The 26,034-nt window shown below is 36.7% G+C and overlaps 1 protein-coding gene and 2 long non-coding RNA genes across 3 annotated transcripts; all 3 read right to left on the bottom strand.

The window, feature by feature from the left end:
• Window positions 1–3,474: 3,474 nt before the first annotated feature.
• LOC112171023 (cysteine-rich repeat secretory protein 38) lies at window positions 3,475–4,371 on the bottom strand. Its single transcript, XM_040508481.1, has one exon. It carries the CDS (start codon window positions 4,369–4,371, stop codon window positions 3,475–3,477), a length of 897 nt encoding a protein of 298 aa, XP_040364415.1.
• Window positions 4,372–11,161: 6,790 nt separating this feature from the next.
• Window positions 11,162–13,024, bottom strand: LOC121049798. Its single transcript, XR_005801352.1, has 6 exons — window positions 12,650–13,024; window positions 12,310–12,450; window positions 12,142–12,234; window positions 11,957–12,064; window positions 11,401–11,672; window positions 11,162–11,301 (listed from the first exon to the last, which is right to left on the bottom strand). It is a non-coding gene; the product is annotated as an uncharacterized LOC121049798 (long non-coding RNA).
• Window positions 13,025–15,639: 2,615 nt separating this feature from the next.
• Window positions 15,640–25,588, bottom strand: LOC112169377. Its single transcript, XR_005801397.1, has 10 exons — window positions 24,877–25,588; window positions 23,966–24,241; window positions 22,828–23,859; window positions 22,354–22,467; window positions 21,757–22,129; window positions 21,455–21,629; window positions 17,807–17,923; window positions 16,195–16,595; window positions 15,909–15,985; window positions 15,640–15,671 (listed from the first exon to the last, which is right to left on the bottom strand). It is a non-coding gene; the product is annotated as an uncharacterized LOC112169377 (long non-coding RNA).
• Between the last annotated feature and the right edge of the window lie 446 nt (window positions 25,589–26,034).

The raw sequence follows: 26,034 nt of genomic DNA, 5'->3' as shown, positions 1-26,034 counted from the left end.
AAAAAAAAAACACGAGAATTGCATTATTAGTAATCTGCATGTGTTATCTAATTTGAGTCTACATATAGGGAGATTGACAAAACAAAAAATTTCATTATGTATTTTAAAATATTTTTGAAAATGACACTTCTGAGTTTATACTGCCTACACTCTAAAAAGTTTGGATTGGTTTAGAGTGGATCCATAATTCATATACATAATTGATTTGAAATGCTCATACTCATAAATTACTGCCGTGCACAAAATTCATTCATTTAATGGAAAATTATCTAATCTTTTTGAAAAGATTTCGAAAAAAAAGTAACGAGGTGATTATAAAGAGGCCTTGACTCAAAACACCAAAATGAACTAAAATTAACCAATTTATCCAACAACAGATTTTTATTCCCACTTACCCAATTTAAACATAAAATGACAATTTTGCATTCAGCCTAATTAAACAACTACATCATGTCTCTCTCTCTCATCCTCCAATCTGTACACCGATCTCTCTTTCTACCATGGCGGCTCTGGAACCGGAGGACAAAACCCGCCTCTTCACTTGCTCTATTTTCCTATGCCTCGAATATGAATCATTTGGAGCCACATATCCCTCTCAATATTCCAAGATTCCATAAAGAGATCTTAATCAACTGAAAGCAATCTATGCAATTAATTGAAGATTATACGGTCCCAATTCCCAACACTGATTATGGATTGTTCAATTTCTTTTCTTCTTCCAGCTAAATTTGCCTTATGATTCTCATCTTTTCCTCTTTGTCATCGACTATTTAAATATGGGGAAATTCACAACTAACATTAGGGGTGTGCAAAACATGGTACAAACCGGCCAAACCGATCAAAACCGACCGGTAAATATGATTTGGTTAAGGTTTTTGAACTTTAAAAATTGAAAGCCGGTTCAATACCAAACTAAACCATTTTTGAATTGGGTTGGTTTGGTTTCTGTTTTGCTTAAACCGCGGAACCCGAACCGACTGATAGTCCGGTATGTTTGAAATATAATAAGAAAAAGTTTAATTAATTAATTAATTATATATATATATATATTCATTTGTTCAATTTTTCTAAGTAAGTTCTAACTATCAGATTATAGCTTTATTCTCAAATATATACTACCATATCGAATCCAGTGCCCCAAGGCCTAAAAGTCTAATATATAATCGCTACGATTAATTTGATTCTCTCATATCATGTATCTCAATCTCTCATTCTCTAACCTTTAATACTACCATCTTAAGCTTGTATTTATAGCTAAGCCATCAAATAAGTCAATCACTTTGAACCTATTCTAGATTTTGGTTTTTGGATATGGGTTTTGGATTTGATTATTGTATTTTAAATTTAGATTCTGCTTATTTAATATAAGTTTTATTATTTAGATTGAATTTTACTAGAATTTTTTTTTCATAAAAGTATGTTAATATAATATAGGTTAAAACTGCCTAACCGACCGAACCAAACCATCTTTAACTGGATCGGGTTAAGCTTTTTTTTTTTAATGACCGGTTGTCTAAAATGCTTAAACCGTTCACTTTAGTATAGAGATGGTTTTGAGTCAAAACCGATCCAACTCAATCCGTGTGCAGCCCTAACTAACATCAAATAAAATAACGAAATTGAAAATAGAGGACCCAATTGAAAACTAATTAATCACAAACACCTGGTGGGCATGAATCAACGAATCTGGGGAAATACGAAACAAGCCATATCACTTTCTTGAGTTTCTTCTCTTTCTTTTTCTTCAACCCCAAGTCCCTCTTAAACAAATCCAAAACACACCACCAGAGCGAGCAGCTTTATATGTGTATTTGGTTCTTTCTCAACCTGTTTTATGTAATCTATAGAAACTATATACACATATAGAGCTGCTAACATCAAACTGTTTCAAGATTATATGCTTCATCACATACTCACTGACTGAACAGTGAATACAGTTTTCAATTTTTTGTTGCAGTTCTTTAACATCTGGGGCTGTACGAAAGAATCTCCATGGCCTCGACCTTGCTACTTATATTGATATTTGAGTCTATACAAGTATGTCTATCAAGAAAAAGAGTTATTTTGCATCTATAGGGCCGGTTATGAGATTGTAGAGGCATGGGGCAAAAAAAAAAAAAAATTGTGGTTTCGCTTGAATTTCACATTGTAGCAATCAAACAAATTTTTTTTTAAAATCTGTTTTTTAGGTCTCAATTTGAGCTTTTCATGCTTTTTGAGCATATTTTTAATGCTTTATTTTTTTATACTATATATTTACTAGTCTTGCCCACATATGCTATGCATATGTAAAACAGTTTTTTTTTAGTTTTCTTTTTGTAATATTTATGTCTTGGTAATGATTGAAGTTAGAGAAATATGGGGAGTTATGTGCAGATGAGGGCAATGAGATGTTATCTGCATAATAGGATAGTGGGAAGTTATCTAAGTACAAAATGGGTTAGTGGGAACATTTTTTTTTCTTTTAACAATTTATCAGTATTTTATTATTTACTATAATATCCTTCAAATATTAGAAATTAATTAAAAATAATATATGATATGGGGGTCTTCGTGTCTTTTCACGTCTACTTTGGCTAACAAAGTGGGTTCTCTTATATATATAATACTTGGTATCTAGAAAAAAGAATTAAAGAAAAGGATTTGCGCATTATATGTCCAGGCTGCTTTTCCGTTATGCCACTTTGATACATACGCTCTATTTATATGATATGGGGATCTTCGTGTCTTTTCACATATACTTTCGCTAACAAAGTGGGTTCTCTTAATAATATACTAGCATTGGCCTACACACGGTGTGTGTACGAAGGTTGGTTTTTTTTCAAGAGTGTGTGGGAAGGTAGTTAAAAATAGTGGGAGTTTCCACCCTTCACGTTTCCACTACATTTAAATTTTTTAAATTTTTTTTTTAATTTTGTTAATTGACTTTATTATCCCTATTGATTTTACCTGATTTAAAGTATTTTAATATATTAAGGGTAAATTGGTAAAAAAAATCAGTTATGGAGAGCAAACTCTCTTCTCTTAATAATAGTGTGTGTGTGTGTGTGTGTGTATATATATATAATACTTGGTATCTGGAAAAAAGAATTAAAGAAAGGGATTTGCGCATTATATGTCCAGGCTGCTTTTCCGTTATGCCACTTTGATACATACGCTCTATTTTCACAAATAACATTTATATCTAATAACTGAGACAATTATATCAATCGGAGGCCTCCGGCAACCGGTGGCCTGAGATAGCTGCCTCACTAGGCAACCCTAGGGGCGGCCTTGTGCATCTAAATAATTGGTGATCTCGATCTTCCCTCAGAACCACTTTGCTTAATTCCATCTGGTATTAAGGAAGCTGTCCAGGAATTGTTTTATAGGCAGCTTATTGAGTTAGTTTACTTAACTATTTGATTAATATTATTTAAATTTTATCTCGATTGATTAATTAATGACCTTGATCTTAGTTGCTGCACAATTATTCTAGAATTGTGTGTCATTTTTGGATGTTCGAAAAAGTAAATTAGCAAAGGAAAAATCACCAATACCTTTTGTTGCTGTAGGTGATGGAGTGGCTGTAGGGGGCGGAGTGGCTATAGAAATATTTATTAGCGAATCAGCTGAAGGATCGTAGAAAATTCCTTTTTCATACCTCAAAGTACAGCTAGGTTTAAGAACCCTCCCTCCATTCGTTCCTTCACAACATGTAGGAATATCCTTAATAGAATCTTCAAGGCACTCACTGCAGTTTTGCTCGTCCAGATCAGGACTGCACTGAGTAGTTGCAAATATGGTTTGATTTGTTTCACTTCCTGCAGGGACAAACGCATGTCCTGCTGCAAATTTCTTCATCGAATCCCCTGATGATGCATTTTGGGTCAAAGTTTCCAACAAGGGATTAAGCACCAGCTTGAAATATTCAGGGTTTGACGCACTGTTAGGGCTCGCTAACAACCGAACGGGCTTGTCTTCTTCGATTCCAAACATGGTGATGATTATCGAGTATCGAACAGTGCAACCCAGGGCCCATATGATTGCTTGGTAATGATTAGAGCACTTTTGCGAGAGAATGATGTTAGCTTCACCGTAACAACTACGACACTGGTCTTGGGCAAGGTCTCCTCTACAGAATGCAATTACATTCACTTTGTTGGTGCCAGTTCCCAGAGACAAATTGAGGAACCCGTAGTCGGTTTGGTTGTTGGAAGACAAAGAGGCTAGAAGTGTGTTGAGGTTTTGTTTGTAGGTGGTGTTGGCATTAGTAGTAGAATTACTACAACTCCAGCAGTATTCAGCTGTGGAAGTGCATTGAGCGTCAACTATGGCCAGAGCAACGATAATAGTGGCAAAAATGAAAAGCAACGATGTTGAAGAATTCATTTCTGTGTTTAACCTCAGTAATTTCAAACAATGATGGAGTACTCTGTTTTATAAGCAAAAATTCCCTTGACAAACATCAATTCTATAAGAGGCACTGTTTGGTTAGCAGGAATGTCAAAATTGGAAAAGTATTTATTTTCCTTTCCAAACGGATATGGGATGGGATATGTTTTGGTATTTCCATGTGGGTGCTTGGAACATTACTGAAAATTAAATTTTGAAATTAATTTTTCATTTCTATTGTAGTGTTTGGTAAGTCATAAGAATGAAATATGAAATTATAATTTTCAATAACACCCTTTTACTAATTAAAGTACATCAATTAATAAGGAATATTGGAGGGATAATTAATGTAATTTTGCCTTTGACAAAGGGAATTTCCCACTAAATAGAATACCACCCCTCACTAGGTGATTCTATTCAGACTTTATGAGGGAGCTAATTTCCAGTCAGATCTCATTTTTTATTTCCTTTCCAATCTCTAATTACAACCAAACAGCAAATCTGAATGGAAAATGAAATTAATTCTCATTCCATACCATAATTTCCTGCCATCCAAACGGGGCCTAAGGGTCCTTTTGGATTAAAAAATCATAAAATTTATAATGATGGAATCGTTAACGATTAAAAAATCATTGCAATTTTTATTGTTTGGTTGTATCTATTTTTTTTTATTAAGAATGAACTTTATTAATACTAGCATTGAGGTAATAACCGTCCCCAAATTGGAGAGCTGCCCCTTCAAGCTCTTACACTATAGTTTGCATCAATTAAATCAGCCAGCCAAGGAGGTCCTCCCTCTTGGCAATACATCAATTGAACTAGACTCAAAGCTTTCCTAGCCAAGCCATGGGCAATCCCATTCTTTTTCTTACGAACATGCTTCCAAGACATCACCTCTAATTCCACTTTCAATTTCCTGTCTTCATCCATCACAGCACCCACCTCACTGAGATCCAAGCCATCATAATCCAAAGCATTTATCACAGTCAAAGCATCTCCAATCACTTCAAACTTCTTCAACCCCAAGTCTTTACAAAATCTTAATCCAAACAATAAAGCAGTTGCCTCAGTAGCTAGAGGACTTAGTTTTGCTTTAATTGGGATAGCAAAAGCACCAATTAAATCATGCTGCCAATTCTGAATTACTACACCTAAGCCCACCTTATTTGTCTTAGAGTCACATGCACCATCAAAATACATACTAACCTGTTGGTTTACTATTTGCGTCCAGTGGTGGTTGTATCTATTTAGGATTTAGAGTGTGTAATAAATTAAGAAAATTTAAAACAAATAAAAAACAAAATAGAAAAAAAGACTTGTTTTGGAAATGAAAATTGAATAATACAAAGGAATTCGTAAATGACACTTATTTTGGTGGAAATTGAAGTGCGAAATTTAAATAATGAATTCCTTTGTTTTTTTTTTTCCACAAACAAATTTAAAATTTCTAATCTGATAATGCCAAACGAAATAATTGTGTGTTAGGAAAACTGAAATTGAGAGAGAATTAAGTTAAACTTTCATTGATAATAAGAGTCTCTTTAGGGTTCCAAACCCCTTTCAAAAAAAAAAAGAGTCTCTTTATATAGAGGATTACACACAAAAAAATCTACGTCTTACAAGGTAACTGAATCATACAATGATTGAAATATGTTCGTAAATATTAGTAAGACTAACACTATTACAACTCAGATAAGTAATCAAAGTTTGAGTCATACACACAAATTAGGTGTCTTTAAATAAATTGACTTTTAGAAATTATGAAATTCTCGCTTTCAATTAAATTCTATCATTTTTTCTCCTTCCAAACACACTCAATAGGTCATCAACCCCAAGCAAACAAAAATGTTTAGGTTATTCTCTCTAAGAGGTAGGTGGAGGCCGTGGCCTCCTGGCGGCGGTTCTGCAAATTGGGCCGGAGGAGATGGGTTATCCCTCTCATCTGGTTGGTGGGAGATTGAAGGCGACGGGATTTTTCGTTGTCGGAGTCTCAAAATCTTGTTTCTTGTTCTTTTGTTCAAGGTTTGGTGCCTTGGCAGCAGCGATGGAGATCCTGGGTCGTGCAAGGCAGCGACGTTGGGCTATGTTCCTGGGCAACCTGGCTCATTGACGGTTCTGGGGTCTCGTTGCTTGCCCCTGACTGAGCAGGACGATTTGGTGGCCGGGTTGCGGACTGGAGTTCCGAGAGGTGGTCTAGGGTTGGACCTCGACTTCTGTGATGGCGGCCATGGATTGCGACTTCAATCTAGCTTGCGGCGACGATAATCTCTTGCTTAAGGGACGGTCTGGTGTTCTTGGGTTAGGGTTGGCTGCGGCTTGGTGCGGCGAAGATTGAGGTGGGCAGCAGGGTCAGATCTTCTCGACCGGCATCGTTGAAGGGAGGCGGACTACTGGGTGGCGACTGTTGGATGGGGTGCCCACATGGTTGGGTGGCCTTATCAATTCCATCTGGGCTTCTATTGGGCCTCCATCTGCTAGGGTTTCCTGTTTGGGTCTGGGCCTATCTCTTTGGGCTTGGATTTTATTTCTCTCTTACTATTTTTATGTTGTAAAGACTCTGTTTCCTCTGGGGAAGAAGTTCATAGGATCTCTCAGAGAATATGTCGCCAAGAATGTCCGTAGCATCTGTGCTCCTTTGATTCTCATGGGTGTTTTAGGGCAGTTTTGGCTGGGCGTCATGATCTTTAAAAATGTTGAATTACTTAGGTAGTGACTCTTTTGACAGTCCCGCAGGAATGAGTAATTATGTGTAATTTCGCTGATCAATGAAATGAGTTGACAATTCTCTCTAAAAAAAAAAAAAAAAAAAAAAGTCATCCACCCTTTCTGACGTTGAAAATAATTTATATATGATAAGCATTGATGTTACATCAATGATGGTTTTTCGATACAGACATAATGAGATCTCATGTTTAAAAACGTAATGAGAATGGGGCCGGAAATGGGAAAGATTATAGGTATCTACGTACATCATCCGTTATTAAGTGAGAATTAAATAGAGGGACTTCAATGACCTGAGCGTTACGCAAGATACCAGGACCCTGAAGTCAAGTCAAGCCAACGTGAAAGCCTTAAAACATATTATAAAAATCATTATCACAGTCAAATAAAGAAGATTGATATATAGTCAAAGAGAAAATTTCACGAATGGTCACTCAACTATGACTCATTTGACACTTTGGTCACTGAAGTTTCAAATATATCACTTTGCTCACTCAACTATTACACTGTCAATCACTTAAGTCACTTTGTTAATTTTTTCATTAAAAAAATTATAAAAAATACTCTTGAGTGACATAAGTGATTGACAGTGTAATAGTTGAGTGACCAAAGTGATATATTTGAAATTTCAGTGACCAAAGTGTCGAATGAGTCATAGTTGAGTGACCATTTGTGGAATTTTCACTATAGACAAATACAGAAGATTGACATATAGACACGAATGAAAAATTGGAAAGAGAAAGTGCACAATGCAATATTACACGAAATTTGTTTCTAAATTTACACCTGATTTAGGGGAATGGCAGATCTTTCTATATAGAAAGCAAGTCGCTTAGGTTTGGAAAGGCCTAACTGATGTAGGCCTGGGATCAGTTCTAAAAATGTAATTTTTTGCCGGAACCGAAAAGAGTTGCATCACTTTGTTTGTTTTGTATTTTAATCATACTCCGATGGCCTAGCCTCCCTTTCTAAGAAAAAAAAAAAAAGATTGTAGAGGGCCAAGGGCCTAATAGACAATGAGCCTTATTTTTCAGTGAGTATGTTTTTTGCGATTGGTTGTGTGTACTGAACCAGGCTCTGTCGTTAAATGAAAGGAAAATTTGGTCCCGTGGCTCAAGTACTAAAAGCAACGCTTGCATGATCACTGAGGAGGGAAGGAAGAAGAAACTACCTGTAGAAAAGATCTGCTTTAGAAATTTCAAATCAATCACAGAGTGCTTCTCAGGATTAAGTACGCAGAGAATCAGATCCATAATAATGCCATACAGATAAGAACCATTTAAGACTTTGATGATTATATGAACACTAGAAGTCATTAAATGACCAACTGAGAAACAGCAAAAATTAAAATTGAAATGGCTTTGCAATATCAAGTCTTTGTCTAACCAAACACTTGATGTTGTATTCTTGCAAGAAGCATGCCCTTGGGATTCTCTCTATTGCTGACAACTATTGCTTGATCTGTGTCATCTTTAATGATTTCAACTAGACCACAAACAGTTAAAAATAGCAGCTCTGGTTTTTGAGATCAATCAAGAGAATAACTTATTCATATGAGTCAGACTAGTTCAAGTTTTTCCCCAAGTTTAATCAATACATTTGTTTCTATACTTGTTGAACTAACTACACATTATGACAACCAAGTATATTTCAGTAATGGTGAAGATGATTTACAGGTCACGCTCCTCACTGAGAGAAACCGTCTCCTGCACAAGAGAACCTAGCACTTATGACCTGTGACAGGTCACTGATCAGGCTACAAACTCACAATTGAAAAACAAAGTATATCAAAATCAAATAAAAAATATAAATCAAATTAGACCGCAGATCCAAACGTTTATTGTTACTAGTTACCTCGGTCAACTAAAAAAAATCAAGAATTTTCTCATTAGGCTCCAATACCCTTTACATTGTACAAAACCAAATTGAAAAATAATGGCATGGAAAAACCTTTCCTAGCATTCAAACCTTTTAACATAGCCAAGAACAGATTAAGAGGGTCCATTCCATCCAAATTCAATGCAATAAGTAATACCACATGCTGCTGGTATACCTCAATTGGACTGGACTAGCCAGGAACAGATAGCATCCACATAAATAGAATTATAGACATTTTCCTTTCCCTCTTTAGTCTTTACCCGGCAATTAAGACATGAAGACTAGAAAAATCAACAATCCCATGTTGTGGACTGAACTTGGTCTTGCTATGTATGTAACTATTTTAACCACACAGACAATAGTCGTTCTCCATCACGTCGTCGATCACAGGTTGGAATTAATCAAGCGAATAATTGAGTCATTTTGCTTGTCGTAAAAGACCATTTCACGTGTCTTAAAAGGCCATTTTGCATATCGTAAAAGACTCTTTTGCATGTTGTAAAAAATGTCTTCATTCACTCATCTAATAGACAATACTTTCAATTAAACCCTTTCATTCAACCATAGTAAACAACAATGTCCTATTTCATCAAAAAAACACAACAATATCGTAACACATCATTTTCAGCAATGGCAAACCATCTCCTAAAGCTACCTACCGAGAACTGTCAATATCACCAAAACAGCATATGGCAACTAGGTCCTCCTAATAGGATGCCTCAACTTCAAACTGGTCCATCTACTTCTGCTTGCAAATGCACATTCCAAAATCCCCTACAGAACATAAAGCATAGCATTGTCTCAGGTTGTGTATCATATTTGAATACAAAAAGTCTTTAGGTCAAGTAAGAAACAACAAACCAAATAAAGACCTAATGACTAGGTTAATTTAAAAGAGAAGTTATAGAATATTTTTTACATTACATTTGTCGAACTAGTTTTTTATTCAAGTTAGCAAAACCACACAATTACGAACTTGAATCAAAAACTAGTTTGACAAACCTTAATCAATCTGACTAATTCAAACAAGAAAACCTAGAAAACAATAAAATTGGAAAGACAATAATACATAGTCCAATCTCTAGAAGGAAAATTCATGATCAAAAAGTTTGTAAATAATGTGTGTTAACTTTAAGAGATGCTCAGACCCAAAAAAAAAAAACCTTTAAGAGATGTTTTACCTAAAGTACAAACTGGTATTAATGTGGAATGACTTTCAGCATGAAAACTGAAATCAGTCCATCTTTAGTCAACATTATGTTATAGAGAGATTATTCAGAACACCGCCGTGCACTTGCACCAACATAAATGAATGGTTAGATTGCATTAAATACACTTTTTGTTTATTAAAAATAAAGTTGATAATAAATATCAAGGGTTGAGATTATTTTATAAGGGTTGGGTCACTTACACCGTCAGTACATAGAATAATTTTCATATGTTATAAACTAAAAGAAGGAGCAAAACAGTGATAAATTAACAATGTGATTACGCCAGTTAGCTTCAAGTACAGAACAGTATGGAACCATCATGCATGGCACACAGCCCTAGTTATTAAGGTCACACCAGTTTCCTGAATTAAGCACAAAATCATGCAGTAGGATATCTTAGTACTTTAATAATTGATCTTCGACTTTGCTTACGGCCTGATACATAAACAAATATGTTTTACAAATTTCAAAGATTTGGACTTTCAATTTCCAAACCAACATGGGTCTCAAAGATTCACCCTTAAGAGCACAATGAGTCTGCATTGTCTTAGATACAACTTGAAGTAAACCAACTCATTAAATATACAAAAACACTAACAACGAGAACAATTAAAAGAGAAGATATATTAATGTACCTCAATTGACAGCCGAATTCACCTTGATATATTTGACAGGCCATGTGATTAGACTTCTTCTAGATGCATCAAGCTTATTGAACTCACTTGTCGGTCGATACAAAGCAATATCATGAAAAACTTCGTGCACTGAAATTTTCCAACAATCATGGCCTAGAGGCACATGATGCACCAAAGCTTCTGGATCTTTTGACAAAATGCCACCAGTAGCAACAACTTCTTCTTTAGCAAACCAACTTAGCAAAGTACATTTTTTCTGCTACATCTGTCTTTTGGCTCTTTTTCAGTCTACCATTTCGCAAATGTGGCTCCTTTTTGTAAATATTTTCTTTGATTTGCTCCCTACTGCCCCTCTCCCTGTTAGAACTTATAGCACTTGCATCTTTCTGTTTGCTTTCTGCTATATCACTAGAACAGTTCAGATTCTCTTTTCATCTTCTCAGTGCAATCCAATTAGCAGAATGCTGCACACTTGTGTTTTCCTTAAATAACAGCAAACAAAACAATAATTATTTAACCAATTAAATGAGATAAATAGCATGAACAAAGCTGAAAACAGTAACTTTATGCTGAGGACTTACATTGACATTCTCTCCTTTGTCTAGCCGAGCAACGAGGCCTTGCACTAACTTTGTCAATTGGTCCACCTGTTGTGTTTGAGAAACAAGAGCGTTCTCTAGCATAGTGACCTTATTAGCAACATGTGTCTGACCATCCACTTTTGAAGGGAGTGAACCAAACCCAAGCCCTCTAACTTTTCCTCGCAGGTCAAGACCAAGTGCCTTTGTAACAGCATCAACTTTTATAGAACATGGTTGTGTTCTTCTTCTTCCTTGTATTTTTGTACTAGGTTCTGGAAAATACATAATTGAATCCATTAATGCTATATAAGTATCAACATTTATAAAAACAAGAAAGTAAATATCTTTATGAACATCATAGCTAAAATATAAGACAGTATAAATCTAAATGCAACAACAAATCTGATAGACAAAGCTAACATCAAACTATCAAGAGCACATCAGTTAGCCAAACACAAAACTCTATTGAAACTACAAACACAGTGGCTGCAGAAACTAAAACACTGACTGAAAATGAATAATATGAACAAGAAATTATACAAGATTTAGTTGTTACCACTATTTCTGGATCCTCAACTTCTTAGCTTGCTTTTTTCTTCACTTCATAGGCCCGAAGCCAAATATCGGGCCTTGATATTGCATCCAGTGTCTCACTTTGTTGCTTCTATAAAATGACAAGTACATATATCAGCTTTCTTGTAATATTAAGACATCAAGTGTAATGATTAAATTGTTTGGTACCAGCTCTTCTTCAAAACATGCAAAACTCTTTCTACTTGTTCTATGCAATAAGGTTTTGCTTTGTTGCATCAACCTGAATCCTTCACACTTTTCCTATCAAAAACCAAAGTGATAATATTAGTTTTTACAGAAAGCAAACATAACATGTTTTGCAGAAAATTAACTTACCCTAAATGCTTCTGTGGTTCTGAATTATACAAAATCCAGCCACACTTCAATTGAATCTATATTATCAGGTTTGAGGAGGGCAGCAGCACGTGGAAGCCTACCGATTCAGGTTGCTGCATCACTTCTTTCATTGTCAATGATCTGTAATCTCGCCAAAGCTTCATCATTTTACAGAGCACATTTCTTTTGCAAATTTTTGGAACAATATATTTTTGCTACAAAATACAATTGAACAATATAATAGAGTTTCCAATGCTTCATTATTAGGACCAGTGAAGAGAAAGATCAATTTAAGATAGAAATTGCAAGAACTACTCCAAATTATAAGAAGGTAGTTTACCGTGACATGTTCCCAAATTTGTCTTTTGTACATATCAGTGAGGTTTTTCCACTCAGTTGTCAATGGTACGAACTCTCTTGCTATGACTCCAAGGAAGGAGGAGAACCCTGATGCATATTCCCCATAAGGCTGACCTCTGACATTGAACTGAACTTCAACCCGACCTTTATGTTCTTAAAATTTTTAACCCCCTTTGCTTTGCCCCTTGGAGGTCTCTTCGAATAATCTGAGGTTGTATCATTTTCACACCTAATTGGACTATTAGGTGCTGGAGTATGTGATTTCCTATGTGAATTATTAGAACTTCCATCCGAGATTCTATTCTCGGATTCCTTTCTTCCCAGTTAATAGCAATAACAGCTGCCTCTATACTCTTTTTTTGCTTTTTCCCTTTCTTGCCACCTTTTTTTGAAGTCTGGACATACACAAAGTGAAGTGAGGATGCATTTTGGTATAAAAGGCCAGATTTGGTATTCGTAATGGAAACCAAGAAAGCATAGCATAATGGAAGGTGATTCAGCCAGCATTAGAAAAACAAAACTTGATAACATAAGAAATGAACTAGAAATTTTTAGATTAGTGCACTACCCACAAGGTTCCAGATTGCAAATTCCACCATTGTTATCTTATCCTAACAACCCCTATTCCATTTACAATTTCTAACATTGGACATTTAGCATAATCCACAGTAACCCCATTATCCAAGATTTCCAAAAGTTGTATTCAATTCTTTCAAGAACTCCAATCAACTTAACAAACACTACAAAAAAGAATTCAAATGGCCACGGAGCAACGCCGTTGCAGAAAGTCAAATTGTCGTCGCAAAAGACCAATGGCACGACTAGGCGACGGCAATTTTGCCGTTGTCGTTGAGGGCGTCGCCATTGCTATTTGCGACGGCAATTAGGCCATTGCTTGAAGTTTGACGACGGCAACTACGGCATCGCAAAGGTCAATAGCGACGCCACCTATTGCAACACAATTTTTGCAACGTAAACAATGCCGTCGCAAAATGTGAATTATTAATAATAAAAAAAAAATCTTTTCTTTTTTAACAAAACGCATACAATTGACATTCTGTTCAATTACTTAATTATGCAAACAAAATAAATCTATAAGTACAAAGCCAACAAAGTGTAAAACAATAATTAATTTTGAGATACAAAGTCTAGATAAATAATATTTGAGGTATGATTATACAGGTACAAAAATGCACTAATATTTAAACTTTAGCTCAAACCTGGCAGCTCGCCCATGCGATGCTGCCAGTTTCAATTTGATTTTCTTAAATTTTATACAGAATCGAAATTTACTAAAATTTCATATCACTTTGGTCTTTGTGCTGAAAGGACTTTCGGGATGGTTGATTTCTAGGATATCCTTTCCCTGAGAAAGTTCAAAAATGTAAATCAGATAACGAATTCAACCATATTATCGAAAAGTACTCTTTAGCCTCTGAACCAGCATCAGAAAGGAAATATTAACTGTAAATTAGAACTCAGCTGAGCTACAATAACAACTATCCAAATAAAGCAAGATCACACCTTCACTTGCAAACAGATAGAAAAAGTAGAGTTCATACCAGTAGTGAAGCAAATGATCACAGCACCCTAAACTGCCTAATAGTAATCAAATGATGTTTCCTAATTGTTTCAGTTGCTAACACTAGCCAAACAAATAATGCAGACTAAGTATCACATCAAACCCAATTAGCAAAAAAAAAAAAAACAGGCTCTGAGAGAATGTGGTCATTATTTTGATTGGAACTGCAAACAATAGTAACAAAAAAAGGAATCTTGGTTTCAGGTCTTTTCATTCCAAACCATAAACATTCACTACACGTACAATAAAAAAGGATGATGCGGTAATACCCCCCCTCTCGAGGCCTTAATGAGTTGTTGAGTGAAAGTAGAACAAGAGATACTCCGCAGAGAATGCTGCGGCTGCAATCAGACAAAGAGCGCCTTCAGGCAACCGAAGAAATCTAAATGCAAGAAATTAAAAGAACAACAGAAAGAATTAGCCATACTTACAAGATCATATAACCCAGTAAAATAAATATAGCCAACTTACAAAGTGCACATATGACCTAGTTAAACAAAACAAAGGTATAGAACAGATGAGTGATGGATGGTCAAAATGATCAATAATTAAGAATTTGAAAACAAGAGTATAATGGTACTGTGATATTGTAAATAACAAATTACATATAAGTTATTGACAAAAGATGACTTAACAAATATATCATTTAAAAATTGAATTAAACATATAAGGACTAAATCTTACAAATAAGGACAATTTGCTCTCCACTTGCCACATGTCATGAGTTAATTTACTTTTTTACCCTTAACTACTTCTTTTGACTTCTAATCCCTTTATAAGGATTAAATCTTACAAATAAGGACAATTTACCCACCACTTGTCACTTGTCAAAGTTAATTTATTTTTTTATCCTTAACTACTTCTTTTAACTTCTAATCCCTTAATATTACCTTTTTTTTTTTTTTAATAATCTCTTTATGTTACTTTGTTACCATGTGTCAATAATACATTTACAATTTTAACCTTTATGCATGGATAACTAAATCTTAATTATTTTCTTTAATCCAAACTCTTTTTCGTTCAAATCCAGGTGCTTGCTACTGCACTTGTACTCGTGTTATGCTACTGTACTCACTGCACTCATACTCGTCCAATTATGTTATTGCACTTATACTCGTGTTCTACTACTGCACTCGTCATCACTTAATCCTACTACTGCACGAGTTCATTCCTGCTACTACACTCGCTGCACTCATACTCGTCCAGTTCTGGTATTGCACTTGTACTCGTGTTCTGCTACTGCACTCGTCATCGCCTAATCCTGCTACTGTACTCATACTCGTCCAGTTCTGCTACTGCACTTGTACTTGTGTTCTGCTACTGCACTCATTATCGCCTAATCCTGCTACTGCGCTAGTTCAATCTTGCTACTGCACTCATACTCGTCCAATCCTGCTACTGCACTCATCATCGCCTAATCCTGATATCCAATATCACCATTCAAAACTAACTCAACCAACTTCCAAACTACCATCACAATAATAACAATTTGGCAAATTCAAACATGCAAGTTCATGTAATCAGGGAATCCCATTTTCAATCACATCAACTAGGGACATTCAAACCCCAACCAAAGAAACTATAATTCACCCACAAACTCCAATGCCTTTTTCACTAAAATTTCAACTCAACTTATTTACAGTAACAAGAAATGGACCTTAAGCTGTTGTCCTCACTTCACGACAAGAACACAACAATTCTTGAGAAATTCCCTTCTCCTCAGTTTCACCAACTCTGTAAATTAAACGTATCAAGCATCAGTTCTCATGGTAACAGTAAGAATCGAGCCAGTAATAACCTAAGGAAACCGGAAATCAACACCATGAACAGTTATTCGAACAGAGACTATAAACACCCAAATCCAACTTCCCCCAAAACATAATCGAATTCAAAATCTATCTACACTAGCATGTAGATCTCAGAGAGGAGATTAAGTTTCATACCATGCATGGCTCAGTCTCTACCCGAATTCGTCAGAAAATTCCCAGAAAGCTCGCCCGAAAGCTTGAGACTTCCGGCTTCGATTCAACTTCATCTGAGCTTCTCTGTGAAAACCCGAACCATACACGTGATCGAGACACCGATACCATTCAAACATTGGTGGTCCTCCTCCGCATCACCGCCGGAATTTACAGAGAACCCGTCGAGATACTCAGAGCTTTCGAGCTTCGAATAGTAGTCGTCCGACGTCGGGTCGAAAAATTAAGGACATGGATCACACCGCCGAACAGATGGTTCAATTCGATCTCTGTCAGGTAGATCGATTAGGTCCCTGATCTGCAAAGGTCGCAACCGAGGCAGGGCTGGAGAATGGGTCAAGGCGTCAAGCTATCTTGATCCTTATCTGTTTTGGGTTTTCGTTTTGGGTGTTAGTATTTGGTCAGTGGCATATGCGTAAATATTTCTTCAAACTGAGTATTTTGGTCATTTTCCATTAGAATTGGGAGTCAGACTTGCATCATTTGGCTTTTTAGCCTGGGCTCATGTCCTTATTAGTATAAATCTTTTTGAAAGTGTGTTTTCTGTATTTACATCTTTGGTCATGTGCTACTATGTAATTTTCTATATTGTAAAAGCACCCATCCTGTGATAAAAATGTGGACATGGCGTTCACCATCTTTTAAGCATAGTCTCCAATGTTAAAAGTTCAAGCTTAGGGAATTCTAATGTGTAGCAATGCTTCAAGAGCTCAAAAGCAAAAGGAAACCAAACAAAATCGCAATGGTGAATCATCAAATAAGACTAAACCCAGCCCAGAGCAAAAAAGAAAAAGAAAAAAAGGCAACCAGAAATTCACGAAAGCCAGAAACCAAGGTTGGGGAGAAGTTTGAACTAGTAGGAAGAAGCAAAAATAATAATAATTAATAAAAAATAAAAATAAAAACAATTCAATCTAAGCATTTATCAGGGAGGCTCCACTCTATACCATCACAATTCTGATGAGAGACTTCAGGATTAACAGCCTTTTCCCTTTCCTCCAATGAAGCTTCAACAGAGGGAGGAAGGCATGAATTAACTAGTTTATTTAAGAGCATCAAACAAGAAGAAGCACATTAACAAACAATTTCTTGTTCTGATGGTACATAGCTATCTACAGGAACATGAGAATGGTTTTTGACATGAGAACCATGGTAATATATAAGGGAGATTTGTGCATCCCTCAATGTATTGAAGTCTCAGTATCATTCTACCAAAGGAGCTAACTGAACATGGAAAGAGAAAAAGAACCATGGTAATGTATAAGGGAGATTTGTCATTTAACTTGCAACACTAACTGAACATAGAAAGAGCAAACTGAATATGAAATCGATGATATTTTTTATTTCCAATAAAACCCTATCTATGCTACTACAGAAGGGCGCGCAACATCTCTCTCTCCCCCTTAAAAAAAAATCCATTCTACCATTATCAATCTTTTCACAACTAAACAGCAACTAGCTTAGAGTGCCTACAAAAAATTGCAGTGTGCATAAGAGGCAATAATTTTCACATAACATACCGAAAAAAAGAACAAAACTGAATATTTTTGTAAGAGAAAATGAAAGTGAAGCTGACCAGTAACAAGAAGCAAGCCAGATGAAAGTTGCTTAAGGAAAACAACTCTCTTTCACTTAAACCTTCCGGCCAATATAAACAACACTGTCCCAGGTGTAATACTTGCCTCTTGTCCCCCTGAAAACAAAACTCATGATTGTTGAGTTCTAAAAAGCTATGCTGAAAGTAAAATTACCGACTTTCCAGTTCACTGTAAAGTAAAACATGTATATTTTCAGTATCCAAACGATTACCAGACTAAAAGAAGCTAACTGAATGTAAAATACCGTAACGCGGATGTCACGCCCCTGATTTTACACACATGAAAATCGATATATATAACCCCATAATTATATATGCGTGAACGCCCAGTCATCAATACAAAATACCTGAAATCTTTTTCCCTTAAACTTACACACTTATTGATGCCCTGAACCCTCAAAGTTAATATACACTCGCTCCAAAGAGTTATATATTACACAAGCTTACGAATTAAATTGTCAACAACAAGATAAACGTAATGCTCCTCAGAGCTCACTACAACGGAAGTCCAAATAACGGTAAAGTCACAAAATTGGCTTCCTACCGTAAAGCTGCTAGCTCGCTGCCTCAACCTCGATTATCCTAACCTGCAGGATTAACCCCTACACCGTTGGAATGGTGCACCGGGTTGCCACACAACAAACCCGGTAAGCTTTTGCAAGCCCGTATGAGTAACTCAAACCACACACAACTCACTCCAAAGATAAGGAAAACAACACACGCTTTGATTCCTTAAAAACACGAAATAAAGGAGAATAACTCGCACTTTAATTTCCTTTCAAATCGAAATAAAAGAAAGCAACTCACACCTTGTTTCCTTTTAAAACGAAACATAGAAAACAACCCACACTTGAATTCTATCAATAAAACATAGAAAACAACGCACACCTTGAATTCTATCAGTTGTACCATAAGCGTACCATAGAAAGCAACTCACACCTTGATTTCTATCAGTAAAACATAGAAAGCAACTCACTCCTTGATTTCTATCAGTAAAACATAGAAAACAACTCACACCTTGTTTCCTATCAAATGTACCATAATCGTACCATAGAAAGCAACTCACACCTTGATTTCTATCAAAACGTTAATAAGGAAAACAACTCACACCTTGTCCCCTTAAAAACCATTAATAAGGAAGCAACTCACACCTTGTTCCCTAAAAATACGTAATGTCATGAGTTGTAAATAACCAATTCCCGTTACCCCATGAATTACCTATATGGCAGACAGATTAGAGCTCTAACTGAAAAACGTAACCACTCGTCCGGCCAAAGACGTGGTCACCTGATATTCTGCCCAAGGTCTCAGACCTTCGATCCTCGGGCCGCACTGTCCCTTGGAGCAAAACATTAAAGGAGTCGCATCAGACCCAAAATGTTACACAAATCGCAACGCTTTTGAAAACAATCGAAATCAACATTTCCATAATCATTGTTTTCTGAAAAAGCCATAACACAAAACAATAAAAAGCATCTATTCATGCCTATTGTTTTCATACCCAAATCTCAACACTTTTCTCAAATCTCAACGCTTTTCAAAACAAATCGAAATCAATCATTTCCACAAGTCATTTGTTTTCCAAAAGCCTCACCCCAAAACAATAAAAAGCATCATTTCATGCATATTGTTTTCATAAATCCACAAACCACCCAAAACATATATATTTACTAATACATGAATACGTATGTACATATATACATCCCATAATATATATATATACATACATAGCCATCTACTTAGAAATGCTGCTAATACCATCTATAGTTTGCAGTTAAATAAATAACTCTCAAAACAATAAGGGTATTTCCCGTTCGTGAATGAACTTTGTGAGATTACTCACCTTAGAATCCCGCTGCGTCTTCTATACAGAACCGAACCAGTACACTATCACCAACAACTCGTCCAATTCACCTTTTAGAAGCACCTATTCACCAATGATCTCAAATCAGTAACGATTCATAACCAATTTTAAGTCCGAAACCCCTGTTTTGAACTAAAATCCCCCAAAGTGGCGCCAATCGAGGCAAAACCACATCCGAGACCTTCCAAAGTCTCTGGAATACGTCCACGATCGATGTGACCAAACCACAAGTCGATCGGACGCTCAAATCCTCACGGATAGAATAAATTGATCGGTATGAAACTGCAAAAATCATAACAATTCCAAACGAACTCCAAAACTTGCATATTATATATCGAAACGCTCGTATCAACGAGTAGAACATATATAATACCAAAAACAGTTCCTTAAGTGGCCGGAACACCGCCGGAACGCCACCACAGACGGTGGTGCACCGCCACCGGCCAAAACACATTATTTCACAAAACTCCCAACATCAAAGTTCTTCATCTAAGCATGATTGTGAATTCTCATAACTAGCTCGAAGTCAGAAAACAAGCTTAAGGGATCGAAAACTACCTCACAAGCCGTGAACAGTAATCCCAACTGAGTTGATCGAAGTTTCACGTGAATCGATCCAAACAACCACCAAGGATCGACCAGGGAGCTTGTTCTGAACTCAACCCAAGAAAATCGAAGCCGTGCCGACGTCGGAACTGTATTTTCCGGTCGGGTCCGATTTCTCCAGTCTGCACCGCCTTGAACTGCCACCGAGACGGAGAATCGCCGTAAGAGAACACCAGAGGGACGACCAGACGGAGGAGGCGACCCTGCTGGCCAAGTTTCAAGGCCGGAGACCGCCGCAGTTGGCCGGAAAAGTCGGGTCGGATCGGCCGGGTTCGGGTCGGGTCAGGCGGTTTTCTTCGATACTGAGGGAGCGGACGAGAGAGAAGAGAGAGAGAAAAAAAAGGCTTCCGGAAAAGGAAATGAGGAAATGAAAATATATTTCTGATTTTTCCTATATATACTAAAATGGAAACTTTTTCCAATAGCCATAACTTCCTCATACGAACTCCGATTCTCGCGTTCCACATGTCCACGAACTCGTATCGACGCGCTCTACAACTTTCGTGAAGGAAGTTTTCGGAGAATCCCAACGAATAAAAAGTCAACCTTTGGCAACCCCCCTAAAACCATATTCTTCAATTAATTATTCGCCCGAAACACTTCCGCTCCATCCACGAGCCACGAAACCGTCCAATAGTTATAAAACTAATTCTGGAAAATCCTCGGAAAATAATTATGAATTTCCGGGGCATCACAGCGGAACCTAGACAAAGAGTCCTAGATGACATGCAATAAGGAAACTAAAGAATTTTTGAACTATTTGACCAACTCACTGAAAATGCCCAAATGTCTATGAAATTTCCAGCTAAAAACACTCATGAGAGCCATTAAAATGTGAATAATGGTAGGAAAACAAAAAAAAAAAAAGGAAAATTTCCCTCAAAGAATTCATCTTTATGTAAATTCCAACCTTGTTAGGGCTAGCAATTATTAAACAATACCGAAAGATGATCCAATTCCATCCACGAACAAAAACCCCTATTGAAGTTTGGGATACAAATCGGAGACCAAGCAAAACCCTAGTTTTGATTACATTCACTCGAGCGAACCCAATTTAGAAAATTAACAGAAGAAAAGTATAAGCTTCGATACAGAAAATTAGAGCGATCAAAGATTGAACAGAGGACTGAGAAATGGGGAGGCAGGAGGATGATTACCTAAAGCGAAGAGTGGAGATGGTTCAGATCGCAGTGAAATGACGGCGTTTAAGGGACATTGAAACCCATCAAAACCACAGATTCGCTCTCCCTCTCTCATTCAAAGTACCACAGACTTACCACAAAGCAAGGATACCTGCCGACTGTGAGATTGCGAGAGAGAAACTGGCAATATCTATGGAGGAATCCTCTCATCACATAAAGCCCATAAGTTATAACCGATAAATCTTCACAATTAAAAATTTGAACTAAGTATTACTCTATTAGGGTTTCAAATCAAATCTCATAGGAGACTTACTTACCACATATTCAAAAGATGTGAGATTGGCGGCGAGTGTGAGACGAGATTGATACTATCAGCGGTTGGAGGCTTCTCGAGCGTCTCCAGTCGATGCGGGGAGAGAGATGGGTTGATGCGAAAACCAGAAGTGAAGCAAAAAAGGCATAGTCAATGGCTTTTCTTCTTAAGAAAATAAGACGACGTCGTTAAAGGAAAAGAAATGCAGCGACGGAAAACATGCACAGTCGTAAACATAATCTACTTTTGCGACCGCATTGGTGTAGCCGAAGCAAGCACAACCTAATTTCGCGATGGCATCATTTGCCGAAGTAAATATCAGAGCAAAGGCGACCGCAATTCAGTGCCGACGCTGGCTATGCGTAGCCAACAGAATTCTGTTTTGTAGTGAAAGCACTGTATACATTATCAATTTGCTAATTCATATTCTATCAAGACATAACTAGAAATTTTCACTAAACCAAGTTCAAGCAAAGAAACCCATTATTACTCTTCCATTGATTTAAATGCACTCTCAAAACTTTGATAACAATCAAAGGAGTTCAAAAGAAACATTAAAAAAATCCCAATATCAAATTCAATTTCTTAAGATTGAACTTACTTCTCCGGTAGACATGGTAATAACTTGGCATTCTCAAGTGTGAAGACAAAATAAAGGTAAATGGTCTTCAAATCAGATTTCTGTGGATTCACCGTCACTACCTTCGCTGTCAGTCTGTTAACAAACAAAGTGATATGGTTAGATATAAATAAATGGTACAAAAGAATCATCTCATATAAATAGGTCATCTATACATGTTTATACTATGCAAACACGCATTATCGATGCCTCACTCATCACATCACAATGATTTCTACTTAAATCTTCATCAACAAAATTTAGGGAAAGTTCTGACAAATCTAGTGGTATAGATGGCATGTAATCAGTTTCATCAAGATTCTCATTATCATACAAGCCTCTTGGTGGTGCTCTTAGGACTACATACACAACTAGCAAAATGGGCAACTCACACAGATTTAAATCTGTGTGAAATACTAGTATTTCACACGGATATCAGTATGTAAAAGACTGTACCTACGGTGCAAGCACGGAATGGTTTTTCGGTTGCCTCCGAAGGGGGCGCTAATGCTCTATTCACACGGTTTTGGGAGTCCGTGTGGAATTTGATGTGTGTCCCACTTGTCTGTCCACATACATACTTAAATTGGGTTCAATCCGTGTGAGTCAAAACTAATATTTTAATATCCTGATCAGTGTGAAATAGTTTCCTAATTCACATAGATGTCTGTGTGGAAGAGTGATGGCATTCAAAAAAAAAAAGAAAAATTCTGCAAATGAATTAACAAATAAAATTACATCAGCAATCTGATTTTTTTGTCCATTTGAATCTTTTGTCTATCCCAACAACTACCCCACAAATGCTATGGAAACTGGAAAGTATCGAAATTCTTCTTCAGACTCTTCATATTCTGCTAATTGTACTGAAGCGATGTTCTTTCTCTTTTCATCATGTTGCATACCTGTGAAGGAGAGAAGAGAGACCATCATTATATACACCTCTGCTGAATATATACATATATATATATATGATTAGCAGAGAAGAACACCCTCAGCCTTACAAACCTCTTTTTTTTAATTTTTTTCAGTGACAATATTTGAATCAGAAATATTAAGCTTGAACAGATCCAGGGAAGAAAAAAAAAATTTCCTTTCACCCCTTGGATTTTTAGACAAACAAAATGAAGAAACAATTAAGAAGTTCATTGTGTACCCACCAATATCAACAGTAAAGAAAGTAAAGCATATAAGTCAATCAAACTAAATAGAAGAAGCCAACTCTCAGACCAGCAACATGAAACATGAACAACGCCCCAGGTCAAAATGAAGAAGGGGAAAATAAACCCCATCATGCCAACAAAAATTGAAAATTTTTACAAACATATTAAAAAGAAAAGGAATTAAATTGGGTAAACTTCCCTCCCAATCCCTTTTTCTTTTCCAGAAAACTCCCGAGGCCTTCTTCAATCTATCACAAAACCACCAAATCAGTTTACTCTCTGAATCAGTTTACCATCTGCAACAGTTCCTTCAAGTTTTGGCCTGGTACTATATCAATATAGAACCATCAAGACAAGTTTAAGTAGGAGATCATACAAGAAACTTATAAAAGTACATATGAATTGCACTTTATAAAGTATCATGTTTGAAATACCTCACTATTAAAGCAAGTATCTAGCTCATCTCTTGTGTGAACCAATTACTCTTCCAACAGCTGCTAACAACGCAGCAAATTTAACAGAGTCTCACCAACTAATACACAGAACTATCAGCAACAGAAAAGGCATACAACCTTCTAACTCACTTCATCACTCCATGTTAGTGCTTTCAAACTCTGAACAATTTGAGGCAGTCCAAGGTCCACCATTTGAACACCAAGTGTCCGTTTGGAGAGCAAGTTCCTCAGGGCCAAAACAACAACTCTAACGACCTACCAAAAGTTACCAAACGCATATTAATAATTAAGAGATGCATAAAACATGTATTCCTCTAATAACATGTATTCCTTCATGTTCACATAAGCAGTTCTACTCATATTCCCAACAGGTTATAAAGAAATTTATTCATATCATCATACAAGAATTATCAATGACAACTTTCTCATACTTTATATCAGGGTACTTCTCTGCAAGCTCGGGGGAACACTGAAAGCAAAGACCAAACCAGTTTTAACTTGAGGATAATTGGGAAAACAATAGAGAAATATAGTTTTTCATATATACATATTAACAACTGATGTACCTTGACAAAAAGACCGTCAGTTTTCTGTATTATATTTGCTTTATGTATTGCAGAAGGTACTCACAAGGAATCAAATAATCAAATTGTGAATAGTAAAATGCTAAACAACAAAAATACCCAATCAGGGAAAAAATAAACTAATATCCAATAAAGAATCTAAATTCAAAACCCTAGATTCAAGTTCATTGAGTGCGAGTGAGTGTATATAACTAATTATACACAGATGCATACACAAACATACAATCATACACAACTCCGATGCAAAATAAACCAGTCATAAATGGAAATTGAAGAGCAGAAAGTGAATAAGGATCAAAGAGGGACCTATTTGACAGACTCGATGATCTCAGGGCTGATAGCATCGCCAGGGAAGAGGGTGGCAGTGATCGGAGTGGAAGTATATGAGAAAACCCTAGCTGCCGGCGACGAGGATGAGACCAAGGTACGGCAAGGATTCGCAGAAGCTGTTGAGGAATTTCTGATATAGAGAGCGAGAAATGAGATGCAAAATTAAAGAGCGAACCGACCTCGGGATCTGTGTAGCTCCCTGGATCTGAAGCCTTGGAAGAACGACTGGGCTTTAAGGTCCCGATTGGTGAATTTCCAGCGAGGGAGGAGCAGACGGAGCTATGAAAGAGTTGGAAATGGTGGAGCCAGAGAATTCTAATCTTTATTTGATTTTGCGGGATTTTGGGGGAGTGAAATTTGGCGGAGGATGGGGCTGGAGGAGGTAAGGGTCAAGTCGGAGGAGGCAGAGGCGGAGGGGGAGAAAGGTGTGGTTAGGGTCTGAGCTTGAGAATGGAGGAGGAGGCCGAGTTTGGGGTCGGGGTTGAGAACTGAAGTGAGGAAGTGAGGAAAATACTCCAAGCGTGCAACTTCGAAATTTTTGTTCCCCGCCTTGTTAAAATCTCAAAAGACTTGGCCGCTTCACCAAAATAGATTCACACAGATTTCGGTTTCGGTGTGTATTTCATTCAGATACAGATGTTTGTATGAAAAAAGCTTTTGTAATAGATGTCCGTGTGAATAGGTGAGAAAGAATCGTAACGCCGACACTGAAATCTGTGTGAATTGGTTTGCACACAGACATCCGTGTGAATAGGTGAGAAAGAATCTTAACTTTGATACTGAAGTCTGTGTGAATTGATTTACACACAGACATCTGTGTGAATAGGTGAGAAATAATATTAACTCTGACACTGAAATCTGTGTGAATTGTTGTTTCACACGGATTTTTGTTGTTATTAGTAATGCACAAACTCACGTGGGCCCAATTCTACTTAGTTCACACGGTTATCGGTATGAAATTGTATTTCACACAGATATCCGTGGGTGTTGAAAATCTATGTGAAATAAATATGTGTGAGTTGCCCGTTTTGCTAGTAGTGATACCAATTCGATACATCACTTTCTCTTGAGTAAAACACTTGATTTGCTTGTGATGCAAAGATAAAAGGACTCCTTTGAAACTTGTAAACACAA

This window comes from Rosa chinensis, chromosome 6 (genome assembly GCF_002994745.2).
Source record: "Rosa chinensis cultivar Old Blush chromosome 6, RchiOBHm-V2, whole genome shotgun sequence".
In the NCBI taxonomy this organism is placed as follows: Eukaryota; Viridiplantae; Streptophyta; class Magnoliopsida; order Rosales; family Rosaceae; genus Rosa; species Rosa chinensis.
Note: the sequence above shows the minus strand (reverse complement) of the source record. Positions and strands in the feature narration are given on the sequence as shown.

Coding starts and splice junctions, on each gene's coding strand:
- LOC112171023 (XM_040508481.1), bottom strand. CDS start 4,371: ATGAATTCTTCAACATCGTTGCTTTTCATTTTTGCCACTATTATCGTT.